We start from the raw sequence: 16,008 nt of genomic DNA, 5'->3' as shown, positions 1-16,008 counted from the left end.
CCCGTGAGCAGCCGGTTCTGAGGATCCAGGTGGCATCTTGAGTTGCTGCTGATCCGTTTATCTCTCAGCCTCTTAGAGGATTAGCGGTCTCAGTCTCCGTCTGCACTCCGAGCAGGATGGACCGGCGTGGACGGCTGCACCGAGTCTTCAGGGTCCTGCTGGTCTGCTGGCTGACCGTCGGGCCGGCGCCGGCTCTGGTTCGGCACCCTCTGCCCGTGCTGTGGATGATGCCGGTGAGCTCCGGGTCGGGGAGGCAGAACCAGACGGCCGGCGTGGCCGCCGCTGTCAGACTGGCCCTGCAGGACCTGAAGGAACAAGCAGCACCGCTGGGGGACTACGAGATCCAGCTGCAGACCCTGGACCTCCAGGTGGGTGTCAGACCTGGACCTCCGGGTGGGTGTCAGACCTGGACCTCCGGGTGGGTGTCAGACCTGGACCTCCGGGTGGGTGTCAGACCTGGACCTCCGGGTGGGTGTCAGACCTGGACCTCCGAATGGGACCACAGACTGTTTCTAAAAGAGTTCGTAGTTTCAGGTCTGTAAAATGGTTCTGATCCAGAAGTGTCTTCAGCTGCAATACCAGCGAGTGCCACTAGAGGTCGGCTCCAAAAAGCCTCCGGCTCCATAGACTCCCATTCAACTTCTCTCATCAAATCCAAAGTGAATAAAATGTGTCCAGCTGGTCGTTGAATCTTTCTTAGTCCGGTTTTCCAACAGTGAACACGGCGGCTAAAGTTTTTGGTTGAAATAAGAAGTGTTACGTACACAAGAGAAAAAGGTCTTTCAGGCAGCACTTCATTAACAACAATGATTCTGTGGTGGAAATCAGTGCGTGGGCTCAGGAACACATCCGATCTATTTGTTTTATTTTGATTTTACACAGCGTCACTACTTATTGGAAACTTGGAGGTGCTTTTATGACGTGTGAAACTGAAGATGTTGGCGGTCGTATTGATGCAGATCTTTCACTGCTGATATTTGAGGACGTGTTCGTCGTGTTTTGCAGTGCGACCCCGCTGAAGCCCTCAAAGCCCTGTTTGACGCCATGTGGGCGGGGCCAAGGTACCTGCTGGTGTTGGGAGGGGTGTGTCCGGGCGTGACGGCGCTGATCGGCCGCTCCCTGCCGGCCCTCAGCCTGGTGCAGGTACGGTTCTGGACTGCGGGGGATGAAGCGGTATGTTCTGAGCGGTTGGTCTCACCTGCTTCCGTGTCCTCCGATGTCCCAGGTGTCCTTCGCGGCCTCGTCCCCGGGCCTGTCCAACAGGAGGTGGTACGGGAACCTGTTCAGCACGGTGCCGTCGGACCGGGCCCTGAACCGGGCCGCGGTGAAGCTGCTGCAGGGCCACAAGTGGAGCCGAGTCGGGCTGGTGACGCAGAACGGACCGCGTCTCTCCGAGGTGGACAGACGACACGCCGTCTCAACATCTTCTGGTTTTTAGCCTTTTGTGACAGTAGACTGAATATCGGTCCTGTGATGGTGTTCTGCCTGCAGATGAAGAGGGATCTGATCCGCCAGCTGCTGAAGGCCGACGTCCAGCTCGTCGCCTCGGAGACGCTCTCTGAGGACGTCTGCAGCAGCCTGAGGACCATGAAGGTACGGAGGGACGCCCGTCCGCTTACTTCTGACCACGGCGGTGTCGTACGGGAGCGGAAGTCCACGTGAGGACGAACGTTTGAATGATTCACTTCAGGAACCAACATTCGCTCGTGTTTTGCAGGATCGTGACGTTCGAATCATCATCGGACAGTTTGAGGAGGATTCGCTGTCGGAGGTTTTCTGCTGCGTGAGTACACACGGCAGCCAAAAGTATGTGGACACCGGTGGGGTTTGTTCCAGTAAAGAGAAGCTCACATTCAGACAGTTTCATAAGGAACCAATCCTGTTGTCCTGTGGGCGGAGCTTTTCGAGAAAAAGGGGTGGGCGGAGACTGAATGAAGGCAAAGGTGTCGAGTTACATCCCATAAATGTGAAGTTTTAGAATTTAATCAGGATTCGGTGACTCGGCAGACGGTGACTCAGCTGTTTCCTTGGCGGTTCCAGGCCTACAGACTGAACCTGTTCGGACCTCGGTACCAGTGGATTGTCACCGGCGGAGGAGCATCGGGATGGAGGCTGGGCCGGCAGCCGTCGGCCTGCCGGGCCGACGTCCTGCTGGCGGCGGCGGACGGGTCCATCCGGCTGCAGAGTAGACAGCTGAGCGGCGCCGGCACGCCGGGAGTCTCTGGACGGGTCAGAACCAGCAACACGCCGAGTCCGGGCCGGTTTATAAAACCAGGTCCCGTAACGGTGGTCTTGTCCCGCAGACCCCTCAGCAGTACCGGGACGCCTACCTCAGAGCGCTGGGCCGGGAGGGGTCAGAGGTCAGCGCCCTCCACTCCTTCGTCTACGACGCCGTCTGGGTCGCCGGCCGAGCGTTGAGTCACACGATGGAGGCGGCGAAGCTCCGAGAGAAGTTCAGCGCTCAGAGGAACCGCTCGCTGAGTGGGGACGACGTCCACAGGAGACTGTTGGACGCCGTCAGGGGGACGCAGTTCATCGGGGTCACCGTGAGACACACACACTATACACAACTACACATCTACACAACATCTACACATCTACACAACATCTACGCTTCTACACAACATCTACGCTTCTACACAACATCTACACATCTACACAACATCTACGCTTCTACACAACATCTACACATCTACACAACATCTACGCTTCTACACAACATCTACGCTTCTACACAACATCTACGCTTCTACACAACATCTACACATCTACACAACATCTACGCTTCTACACAACATCTACACATCTACACAACATCTACACATCTACACAACATCTACGCTTCTACACAACATCTACGCTTCTACACAACATCTACACATCTACACAACATCTACGCTTCTACACAACATCTACACATCTACACAACATCTACACATCTACACAACATCTACGCTTCTACACAACATCTACGCTTCTACACAACATCTACACATCTACACAACATCTACGCTTCTACACAACATCTACGCTTCTACACAACATCTACACATCTACACAACATCTACGCTTCTACACAACATCTACACATCTACACAACATCTACACATCTACACAACATCTACGCTTCTACACAACATCTACACATCTACACAACATCTACACATCTACACAACATCTACGCTTCTACACAACATCTACGCTTCTACACAACATCTACACATCTACACATCTACGCTTCTACACAACATCTACACATCTACACAACATCTACACATCTACACAACATCTACGCTTCTACACAACATCTACGCTTCTACACAACATCTACACATCTACACAACATCTACGCTTCTACACAACATCTACACATCTACACAACATCTACGCTTCTACACAACATCTACACAACATCTACACTTCTACACAACATCTACACATCTACACAACATCTACGCTTCTACACAACATCTACACATCTACACAACATCTACGCTTCTACACAACATCTACGCTTCTACACAACATCTACACATCTACACAACATCTACGCTTCTACACAACATCTACACATCTACACAACATCTACGCTTCTACACAACATCTACACATCTACACAACATCTACACATCTACACAACATCTACACAACATCTACGCTTCTACACAACATCTACGCTTCTACACATCTACACATCTACACAACATCTACGCTTCTACACAACATCTACACATCTACACAACATCTACGCTTCTACACAACATCTACACAACATCTACACTTCTACACAACATCTACACATCTACACAACATCTACGCTTCTACACAACATCTACACATCTACACATCTACACTTCTACACATCTACACAACATCTACACTTCTACACATCTACACAACATCTACGCTTCTACACAACATCTACGCTTCTACACAACATCTACACATCTACACAACATCTACGCTTCTACACAACATCTACACATCTACACAACAACTACACATCTACACAACATCTACACATCTACACAACATCTACACTTCTACACAACATCTACACATCTACACAACATCTACACATCTACACAACATCTACATATCTACACATCTATACTTCTACACAACATCTACACATCTACACAACATCTACACTTCTACACAACATCTACACATCTACACAACATCTACGCTTCTACACAACATCTACACATCTACACAACATCTACGCTTCTACACAACATCTACACAACATCTACACTTCTACACAACATCTACACATCTACACAACATCTACGCTTCTACACAACATCTACACATCTACACTTCTACACATCTACACAACAACTACACATCTACACAACATCTACGCTTCTACACAACATCTACGCTTCTACACAACATCTACACATCTACACAACATCTACGCTTCTACACAACATCTACACATCTACACAACATCTACACATCTACACAACATCTACACATCTACACAACATCTACGCTTCTACACAACATCTACGCTTCTACACATCTACACATCTACACAACATCTACGCTTCTACACAACATCTACACATCTACACAACATCTACGCTTCTACACAACATCTACACAACATCTACACTTCTACACAACATCTACACATCTACACAACATCTACGCTTCTACACAACATCTACACATCTACACATCTACACTTCTACACATCTACACAACAACTACACATCTACACAACATCTACACATCTACACAACATCTACACTTCTACACATCTACACAACATCTACACATCTACACAACATCTACGCTTCTACACAACATCTACACATCTACACAACATCTACACTTCTACACAACATCTACACATCTACACAACATCTACACTTCTACACAACATCTACACATCTACACAACATCTACACATCTACACAACATCTACACATCTACACAACATCTACACTTCTACACATCTACACAACATCTACACATCTACACAACATCTACACATCTACACAACATCTACACTTCTACACATCTACACAACATCTACGCTTCTACACAACATCTACGCTTCTACACAACATCTACACATCTACACAACAACTACACATCTACACAACATCTACACATCTACACAACATCTACACTTCTACACAACATCTACACATCTACACAACATCTACACTTCTACACAACATCTACATATCTACACAACATCTACACATCTACACAACATCTACATATCTACACATCTATACTTCTACACAACATCTACACATCTACACAACATCTACACTTCTACACAACATCTACACATCTACACAACATCTACACAACATCTACACTTCTACACAACATCTACACTTCTACACATCTGCACAACATCTACACTTCTACACAACATCTACATATCTACACAACATCTACACATCTACACAACATCTACATATCTACACATCTATACTTCTACACAACATCTACACATCTACACAACATCTACACTTCTACACAACATCTACACATCTACACAACATCTACACAACATCTACACAACATCTACACTTCTACACAACATCTACACTTCTACACATCTACACAACATCTACACAACATCTACACTTCTACACAACATCTACACATCCACACAACATCTACACTTCTACACAACATCTACACAACATCTACACAACAACTACACATCTACACAACATCTACACATCTACACAACATCTACACATCTACACTTCTACACAATATCTACACATCTACACAACATCTACACAACATCTACACATCTACACAACATCTACACTTCTACACATCTACACAACATCACATCTACACAACATCTACACATCTACACAACATCTACACATCTACACAACATCTACACTTCTACACAACATCTACACATCTACACAACATCTACACAACATCTACACTTCTACACAACATCTACACTTCTACACATCTACACATCTACACAACATCTACACTTCTACACAACATCTACACTTCTACACATCTACACAACATCTACACTTCTACACATCTACACATCTACACATCTACACAACATCTACACTTCTACACATCTACACATCTACACATCTACACAACATCTACACATCTACATATCTACACAACATCTACACTTCTACACATCTACACAACATCTACACATCTACACAACATCTACACTTCTACACATCTACACATCAACACATCTACACAACATCTACACTTCTACACATCTACACATCACATCTACACAACATCTACACAACATCTGCACATCTACACAACATCTACACAACATCTACACATCTACACAACATCTACACTTCTACACAACATCTACACTTCTACACATCTACACAACATCACATCTGCACAACATCTACACAACATCTACACATCTACACAACATCTACACTTCTACACATCTACACAACATCTACACATCTACACAACATCTACACATCTATACTTCTACACAACATCTACACATCTACATCTGTGTGTGTGTGTGTGTGTGTGTGTGTGTGTGTGTGTGTGTGTGTGTGTGTGTTTCAGGGTCCAGTCTCCTTCAGAAACGGCGAGAGGATGTCGTCCATCGATCTGATCCAGTTTCAAGGTGAAGAAAACCTCAATCTGTAAAACTGAACATCCTCAGAGTCCAGCACATGTACAGCAGTGTGTGTGTGTGTGTGTGTGTGTGTGTGTGTGTGTGTGTGTGTGTGTGTGTCCAGGCAGCAGTGGTGTGTTGGTGGGAGAGTTCAGCACCACCACCCTACAGCTCCGATTGATGAACCAGCTGTTAAAGTTCAAAGGTCAGAACCTGGAGGAGGAGCTTGTTTCTGGGTGTCAGCTGATCCGGTCTCAGGTTGATGGATGAGGTTCAGGTGAATGTGTGTTCCTGCAGGTCCAGGACCGCCCAGAGACCAGAGTCCGGTCCATGTGCAGCGCCGTCAGGTCAGCCTCCGTCTGTACGGCATTGTGTCTTCAGCCGCCGCCGTCACCATCTTCATCACTCTGGTGGTCCTCAGCCTCGTCATCATCCACCGCAAACGCTGGTATGGCCTCCGCTCCCTGATCCCACCTGCACAGGTACCGGTCCTCAGGTACCGGTCCAGGTCTGACCCGCCTGTGTGCCTCCAGCAGGGAACCCCAGGACCTGCTGCTCCTGCTGGGCCTCCTGCTGACCTCGTCCTCCGTCCTGGTCTCCGGTCTGGACGGAGCCTCGCTGCCCGGCGACACGTTGGAGATCCTCTGCTCGGTGAGTCCGACAGTTTCACACAGGTACGCTTCACCTGGGCAGGTGCAAGAAAAGGAGCTCCGTCAGCCTCCCTTCATCTGTCCAGTAAATTAATCTTCTGTTACAGTAGTATTACGCTAACTTCACCTTTCCCTCGTGTGCTCTGCTCCGTATTTGTAGAGGGTCTGAGGCTCCGCCCACCATGAAACAGTGAAGACAATATTAGTGGTTGGACCCACAGACTTTTTATAAAAGAGTTCGTAGCTTCAGGTCTGTAAAATGGTTCTGATCCAGAAGTGTCTTCAGCTGCAATACCAGCGAGTGCCACTAGAGGTCGGCTCCAAAAAGCCTCCGGCTCCATAGACTCCCATTCAACTTCTCTCATCAAATCCAAAGTGAATAAAATGTGTCCATCAGTTATCTCGGTGTTGTTAGCTAAAGTCACTCCTTCTTATTAGTTTTCTGGAGGTCCATCTGAAAATAATCCCTCATTCATTAGAAAAGAAGATTCAAGAAGACCTGTTTTTGGGGGCGTGTCGGTTTGATTGACAGGCCTGTGGTGCAGTCAGGTTACAGCTATCGGTGGGCGGGACGTAGTATCGTCAGGTTTCCGATCAGATCGGTCAGATCCACCGCTGGCTCCTCCCCCAGCTCGTCCAAATATGGTCACTTCCTGCTCCAAACCGCTCCGGCGATCTGTGGAGTCTGTTTGTCCGTCCAGACGTGTTCGTAACGAGTGACGTTCTGTTGACGAACATAAAGGTAAAGACACAGAATGTATTTCAGTCATGAATTTAATAGAAATGTTAAAAAAGAGCCTCTTCGCCTGCTGGACCGTAAATCTGACAAAACTGATTCTGGATGTGAATCCGTCCGCGTCGACTGTTTCATCGTTCGGTCTTTTCCTTTTCCACATTGTGAAGCTGCGTCCTGACACGAAGCGCTGGTTGTGACTGAGCGACTGTGTCCTGCAGGCCTGTCTGTGGACGCTCTCGGTGGGACACACGGCGGTCTTCGCCGGGCTGCTCACCAGAACCCTGAGGGTGTATTCTCTCTGCAGCATCCAGGTCAGTCCGCTCCGACTTCACTTCCAGAGAGTTCCTGAAGTGAACCGAAGTGTTTTCTAAGTTGTGCTGCGACTGACGTCCTCCGTGTGTCTCCGCCCCCCCGACAGCGGACACGCCCTCTGCGAGCCGGGTGGCTCCTGCTCTGGTTCCTCCTGCTGGATGTGCTCGTTCTGACCTCCTGGCAGATCCTGGACCCCCTCAGACGGGTGGTGCTTCAGCACCGCACGGAGGTAATTTAAAATACAACGTGGGCGGTTGAGAGCATAGGGGGCTGATGGGAAATGTGGTTTTCGTGTGGGGACGCACGCACATTACAGCAGGCGGAAGTTTGAGTTCATTGCAGTGGAGGGATGCTGTAGGTTTCTATGGTTACCGCATAGTCAGGGGCGGAGTCTCACACTGTTTCTATGGAAACTAGAAACAGTTGTCAAACTGCTGTTCCTGAACGCAGCATGAAACAGAAAGTGAAGGTCAGACAACAAACAACAACACGTGTGTGCAGAATGCTCACATGTCCAACGGTCTTTGAATGTCTCAGAGGGACGATGCAGACGAGGACGTGATCGTCCAGCCGTTCTCTGAACACTGCAGCAGCACCAACATGGAGCTGTGGGTTACCTCCATCCTCGGATACAAGACTCCTCTGATGGTCAGAGGACACACACACACACAATACACACATACACACACACACACACACACACACACACACACACACACACACACAATACACACACATACACACAATACACACACAATACACACACACGCATACACACACACACACACACACACACACACACACACAATACCCCCCCCCCCCCTGCGGTGAGCAGGTTGAGCAGCAGCGTTGTGTCTCCAGGGTCTCGTGTGTTTCCTGGCGTGGAGCGTCCGGTCGGCGGTCGGCGGTAAACTCCCGGCGTTCAGCGTGGCGGCAGCGACGGTGTTCAGCGTGGCGGCGGCGGCAGCGTCTCTGCTGACGTCCCACCGTCCTGCGCTCCAGTTCTGCGTGAGCAGCGTCCTCGTCCTCTGCTGCAACCTCCTGGTCCTCGCCATCCTGTTTGGACCCAAGGTCAGCATCACGCCGGTGTGATGACCCGTCTCCGGCTACAGCCTGGAGACGATCCAACGCCTTTAGTTACCGTCTGCTTCTTCACAGAGTCTGTCGGCGTGTTGGAACAACGGCAAGGATGAAGCTGCAGAGGAGCAGGAGGAGCAGGAGGAGCAGGAGGAGCAGGAGGAGCAGCAGCAGGAGGAGCTGAGCAGGTTAAACCAACAGCTGAAGAGTGTAACTGCGGAGGTGAGGTGTTAATCAGTGCAGGTCACATGGTTTATGATGTAATAATGATAAACTTCTATGGTTGTGTTGTGTCTTTCAGCTGGATGTGGAAATAGAAACCATCACCATGCAGCTCTGTGACACGCCGGAGTCAGACATGCTTCAGAGCGTGACGGGAGAGAAACACGGTAACCACAAACATCGCGTGATGCTCAACATGTTGACCCCAACGCAACTGACCAATCCAACTAACCAACCACCCACCCACCCACCCAACCAACCCACCACCCAACCAACCAACCACCCAACCACTCACCCAACCAACCAACCAACCACCCACCCAACCACCCACCAACCAACCAACCAACCACCCAACCAACCACCAACCAACCAACTACCAACCAACCACCCAACCAACCACCCACCAACCAACCACCCACCCAACCAACCAACCAACCAACCAACCACCCACCCACCCACTCACCCAACCAACCAACCACCCACCCACCCAACCACTCACCCAACCAACCAACCAACCAACCACCCACCCAACCACCCACCAACCAACCAACCAACCACCCAACCAACCACCAACCAACCAACTACCAACCAACCACCCAACCAACCACCAACCAACCAACTACCAACCAACCACCCAACCAACCACCCACCAACCAACCACCCACCCAACCAACCAACCAACCAACCAACCAACCAACCACCCACCCACCCACCCACCCACTCACCCAACCAACCAACCACCCACCCACCCAACCAATCAACAACCAACTAACCAACCACCCACCCAACCAACCAACCACCCACCCAACCAACCACCCAACCAACCAACCAACCAACCACCCACCCAACCAACCACCAACCAACCAACCAACCACCCAACCAACCACCCACCCACCCACCCACCAACCAACCAACCAACCATCCAGCCACCCACCCACCCAACCAACCACCCACCAACCACCCAACCAACCACCCACCAACCACCCAACAACCAACCAACAACCAACCAACCAACCACTCACCCAACCAACCAACCAACCAACCACCCAACCAACCAACCACCCACCAACCACCCAACAACCAACCAACCAACCAACCACCCACCCAACCAACCAACCAACCACCCAACCAACCAACCACCCAACCACTCATCCAACCAACCAACCAACCAACCATCCAACCACCCACCCAACCAACCACCCACCAACCACCCAACCAACCAACCAACCACCCACCCACCAACCACCCAACAACCAACCAACCAACCAACCACCCAACCACTCACCCAACCAACCAACCAACCAACCACCCAACCAACCAACCACCCAACCACTCATCCAACCAACCAACCAACCAACCAACCACCCACCAACCACCCAACAACCAACCAACCAACCAACCAACCAACCAACCACCCAACCACTCACCCACCCAACCAACCAACCAACCAACCAACCACCCAACCAACCATCCAACCACCCACCCAACCAACCACCCACCAACCACCCAACCAACCAACCAACCACCCACCAACCACCCAACAACCAACCACCCAACCACTCACCCAACCACCCAACCACCCACCAACTACCAACCACCCAACCAACCACCAACCAACCAACTACCAACCAACCACCCAACCACCCACCCAACCAACCAACCAACCAACCAACCACCCACCAACCACCCAACAACCAACCAACCAACCACCCAACCACTCACCCAACCAACCAACCAACCAACCAACCACCCAACCAACCACCCACCAACCACCCACCAACCACCCAACCAACCATCCAACCACCCAACCACCCAACCAACCAACCAACCACCCACCACCCAACCACCCAACCAACCAACCAACCACCCACCCACCAACCACCCAACCAACCATCCAACCAACCACCCAACCACCCACCAACCAACCAACCAACCACCCAACCAACCACCAACCAACCAACTACCAACCAACCACCCAACCACCCACCCAACCAACCAACCAACCAACCAACCACCCACCAACCACCCAACAACCAACCAACCAACCACCCAACCACTCACCCAACCAACCAACCAACCAACCAACCACCCAACCAACCACCCACCAACCACCCACCAACCACCCAACCAACCATCCAACCACCCAACCACCCACCACCCAACCACCCAACCACCCAACCAACCACCCACCCACCAACCACCCAACCAACCATCCAACCAACCACCCAACCACCCAACCACCCAACCAACCACCCAACCACCCACCCAACCAACCAACCAACCAACCACCCACCAACCACCCAACCAACCATCCAACCACCCAACCACCCACCACCCAACCACCCAACCACCCAACCAACCACCCACCCACCAACCACCCAACCAACCACCCAACCACCCACCCAACCAACCAACCAACCAACCACCCACCAACCACCCAACCAACCATCCAACCAACCACCCAACCACCCACCAACTACCAACCAACCACCCAACCACCCACCCAACCACCCAACCAACCACCCAACCAACCAACCAACCAACCAACCACCCACCCACCAACCACCCAACCAACCATCCAACCAACCACCCAACCACCCACCAACTACCAACCAACCACCCAACCACCCACCCAACCAACCAACCAACCAACCAACCACCCACCAACCACCCAACCAACCACCCAACCACTCACCCAACCAACCAACCAACCAACCAACCAACCAACCAACCAACCAACCAACCAACCACCCAACCACTCACCCAACCAACCAACCAACCAACCAACCAACCAACCACCCAACCAACCACCCACCAACCACCCAACCAACCATCCAACCACCCAACCACCCAACCAACCAACCAACCACCCACCACCCAACCACCCAACCAACCACCCACCCACCAACCACCCAACCAACCATCCAACCAACCACCCAACCACCCAACCAACCACCCACCAACCACCCAACCAACCAACCAACCACCCACCAACCACCCAACAACCAACCACCCAACCACTCACCCAACCACCCAACCACCCACCAACTACCAACCACCCAACCAACCACCAACCAACCAACTACCAACCAACCACCCAACCACCCACCCAACCAACCAACCAACCAACCAACCACCCACCAACCACCCACCAACCAACCAACCAACCACCCAACCACTCACCCAACCAACCAACCAACCAACCAACCACCCAACCAACCACCCACCAACCACCCACCAACCACCCAACCAACCATCCAACCACCCAACCACCCAACCAACCAACCAACCACCCACCACCCAACCACCCAACCAACCAACCAACCACCCACCCACCAACCACCCAACCAACCATCCAACCAACCACCCAACCACCCACCAACCAACCAACCAACCACCCAACCAACCACCAACCAACCAACTACCAACCAACCAACCACCCAACCACCCACCCAACCAACCAACCAACCAACCAACCACCCACCAACCACCCAACAACCAACCAACCAACCACCCAACCACTCACCCAACCAACCAACCAACCAACCAACCAACCACCCAACCAACCACCCACCAACCACCCACCAACCACCCAACCAACCATCCAACCACCCAACCACCCACCACCCAACCACCCAACCACCCAACCAACCACCCACCCACCAACCACCCAACCAACCATCCAACCAACCACCCAACCACCCAACCAACCACCCAACCACCCACCCAACCAACCAACCAACCAACCACCCACCAACCACCCAACCAACCATCCAACCACCCAACCACCCACCACCCAACCACCCAACCACCCAACCAACCACCCACCCACCAACCACCCAACCAACCACCCAACCAACCACCCAACCACCCACCCAACCAACCAACCAACCAACCACCCACCAACCACCCAACCAACCATCCAACCAACCACCCAACCACCCACCAACTACCAACCAACCACCCAACCACCCACCCAACCACCCAACCAACCACCCAACCAACCAACCAACCAACCAACCACCCACCCACCAACCACCCAACCAACCATCCAACCAACCACCCAACCACCCACCAACTACCAACCAACCACCCAACCACCCACCCAACCAACCAACCAACCAACCAACCACCCAACCAACCACCCAACCACTCACCCAACCAACCAACCAACCAACCAACCATCCAACCAACCAACCACCCAACCACTCACCCAACCAACCAACCAACCAACCAACCAACCACCCAACCAACCACCCACCAACCACCCAACCAACCATCCAACCACCCAACCACCCAACCAACCACCCACCACCCAACCACCCAACCAACCACCCACCCACCAACCACCCAACCAACCATCCAACCAACCACCCAACCACCCAACCAACCACCCAACCAACCAACCCAATCTAACTAAAGCAGCCGTACAAACCTGGTCTTCCCCAGCAGCTAGTATCAGATCTGTGTCGTGGACGTTTGAAGCTCAGGTGTGCGCTGACAACAGGAAGTGTTGGAGGGAAACTTCCAGTCCGGACGACATCAACTCCCCTGAACAGTGAGTCTGAAACCAACTTCAGTAGTCGGTCCTGTGGTACCATCCTGAACATCTGGAGGAACAGAGCAGCAGCTGGTTGTCTGTAAGTCAGTGAATGTGCGGTAGCCATCATTGTGATGTTTGTCCCTGTCCTTCCTGCCAGCGTGCAGCGCCGTCTGTCCGTCCAGCTGCCCATCCTCCACCACGCCTACCTGCCCGTCATCGGCGGCGTCCCCTCCAGCAGCTCCAGCTTGTTCGGCAGCCAGGAAGCCTTCGTCCGTCGCTACGACGACTTCCTGTGTGACCAGACGGCGATGCCACATTCCTGCTGAGCCAATCAGACGACAGCTCTGACCAGGGACAGCCTGAGAGAAGAACCAATCAGAGACGGAGGATTTATTATAACTACGAGTTAGAAACTTGATTTGTACAAAAAATAAAAATGTGGAAGAAGCAACAGGATTATTTTATTTTGAAATATTTTCATGAATCTTGTTGAAAGCTGCTGCAGCGTAAACAGATCTGCTCTCCACCCACAGACTCTAACTCTAAGGGAGCAGTAGGGACCAGTAGGGGGCAGTCGGGACCAGTAGGGACCACCAGGGAATAGTAAGGACCAGTAGGGACCTGTAGGGGCAGTAGGGGGCAGTCGGGACCAGTAGGGACCACCAGGGAATAGTAAGGACCAGTAGGGACCTGTAGGGGCAGTAGGGGGCAGTCGGGACCAGTAGGGACCAGTAGGGGGCAGTCGGGACCAGTAGGGACCAGTAGGGACCACCAGGGAATAGTAAGGACCAGTAGGGACCTGTAGGGGCAGTAGGGGGCAGTCGGGACCAGTAGGGACCAGTAGGGACCACCAGGGACCAGTCAGGACCAGTAAGGACCAGTTGGGACCAGTAGGGACCACCAGGGACCAGTCAGGACCAGTCAGGACCAGTCGGGACCAGTAGGGACCAGTCAGGACCAGTTGGGACCAGTCGGGTCATGTTCTCTGACATGTTGGAACCTGCTGCTGTTTCCTCCTGCCGTGACTTCATTCCCTTGCGTCAGAGTAATAATAATGAAATCGACCTATAATGTCCCTGTAGTGTACATTATATATTATATATTAGGAATAATATAATCATTGGGACGCTCACAGGAGCAGATCCATATTATTAATAAACACCTGTTGATGGATCTTCGATTCCTTCTAATATATAAACTTTATTCAGCTGATTAAATACATTATAAAAATGAAATAAAAGTCATCTTTATCGCTCTTTGTTTTTTTTTTATTATGAATATTAAGTTAAAACTGAGACCCGTTTTGAACAGAACAAATGAACATTAAAACAAACCAGCTGTCTTCACTGTCTCTGGATGGATCTGATTCATTTAATCTTGATTCTGTTTAAAAGTGAAATGAATCTTTCTGTTCTGCAGATGAAACATTTCTAACATCAACATTTCGTTTCTCTGCTGTGACATTTGGTGAATTTCATTATTTCAGAGAATTTGAGGTCTGATTGAGGATGAGACTCATTATTGTGGTTCAGGATCTATTATTATTATTATTATTATTATTATTATTATTATTAAGGAGGGACTGTGAAAAAAGATTAAAAAAAAGTTAAGAAACATTCTTTAAAAAAACTTTAATCTTCTTCACATTAAACATCATCAACTTGTAAAATAACAGCAGATTTAAACATCAAACTTACTGTTTGCTCGTTTTTAAAACATTTTTCATCTCAACATGAACATCAGTTTAAAAAAAAAAAAGAGTTTTCTGTTCCTCTGATCTGACGAGGAGTTCTGAGGAGTTCAGTGCAGTGAGCAGAGACGACCACCAGGGGTCATGTGA

The 16,008-nt window shown here is 50.5% G+C and overlaps 2 protein-coding genes across 2 annotated transcripts in view; one reads left to right on the top strand and one right to left on the bottom strand.

Annotated features, from left to right (window-relative positions):
• The window catches only part of LOC138194816 (collagen alpha-6(VI) chain-like), a 52,375-nt gene extending 37,891 nt beyond the window's left edge, over positions 1 to 14,484 (bottom strand). Inside the window, exons 1-2 of the mRNA XM_069143805.1 lie at positions 14,375 to 14,484; positions 14,061 to 14,235 (exon numbers count right to left, since the gene is read on the bottom strand). The gene's annotated coding sequence lies outside the window, so the exon portion shown is untranslated. The remainder of the gene's footprint in view (positions 1 to 14,060; positions 14,236 to 14,374) is intronic.
• Positions 117 to 14,550, top strand: LOC138194796 (gamma-aminobutyric acid type B receptor subunit 2-like). The gene is made up of 19 exons (XM_069143774.1): positions 117 to 368; positions 1,006 to 1,143; positions 1,226 to 1,396; positions 1,492 to 1,593; positions 1,718 to 1,783; positions 2,041 to 2,229; positions 2,304 to 2,546; positions 6,577 to 6,637; positions 6,753 to 6,833; positions 6,926 to 7,076; positions 7,162 to 7,279; positions 8,233 to 8,325; positions 8,433 to 8,555; positions 8,864 to 8,974; positions 9,188 to 9,397; positions 9,485 to 9,625; positions 9,705 to 9,792; positions 13,967 to 14,183; positions 14,326 to 14,550. The coding sequence occupies exons 1-19, from the start codon at positions 117 to 119 to the stop codon at positions 14,492 to 14,494; spliced, it is 2,724 nt and encodes a 907-aa protein (XP_068999875.1). The 3' UTR covers positions 14,495 to 14,550.
• The last annotated feature ends 1,458 nt before the right edge of the window (positions 14,551 to 16,008 follow it).

The sequence above is a fragment of the Embiotoca jacksoni genome, unplaced genomic scaffold (genome assembly GCF_022577435.1).
Source record: "Embiotoca jacksoni isolate LCO1_2020_lvr unplaced genomic scaffold, fEmbJac1.0.p SCAF_114, whole genome shotgun sequence".
Classification (NCBI taxonomy): Eukaryota; Metazoa; Chordata; class Actinopteri; family Embiotocidae; genus Embiotoca; species Embiotoca jacksoni.
This window is presented reverse-complemented; position numbering and strand designations above follow the sequence as displayed.

Coding starts and splice junctions, on each gene's coding strand:
- LOC138194796 (XM_069143774.1), top strand. CDS start 117: ATGGACCGGCGTGGACGGCTGCACCGAGTCTTCAGGGTCCTGCTGGTC. Junction 1,397..1,491: donor ACGGACCGCGTCTCTCCGAG/GTGGACAGACGA, acceptor TTCTGCCTGCAG/ATGAAGAGGGATCTGATCCG. Junction 9,626..9,704: donor TGAAGAGTGTAACTGCGGAG/GTGAGGTGTTAA, acceptor TGTGTCTTTCAG/CTGGATGTGGAAATAGAAAC.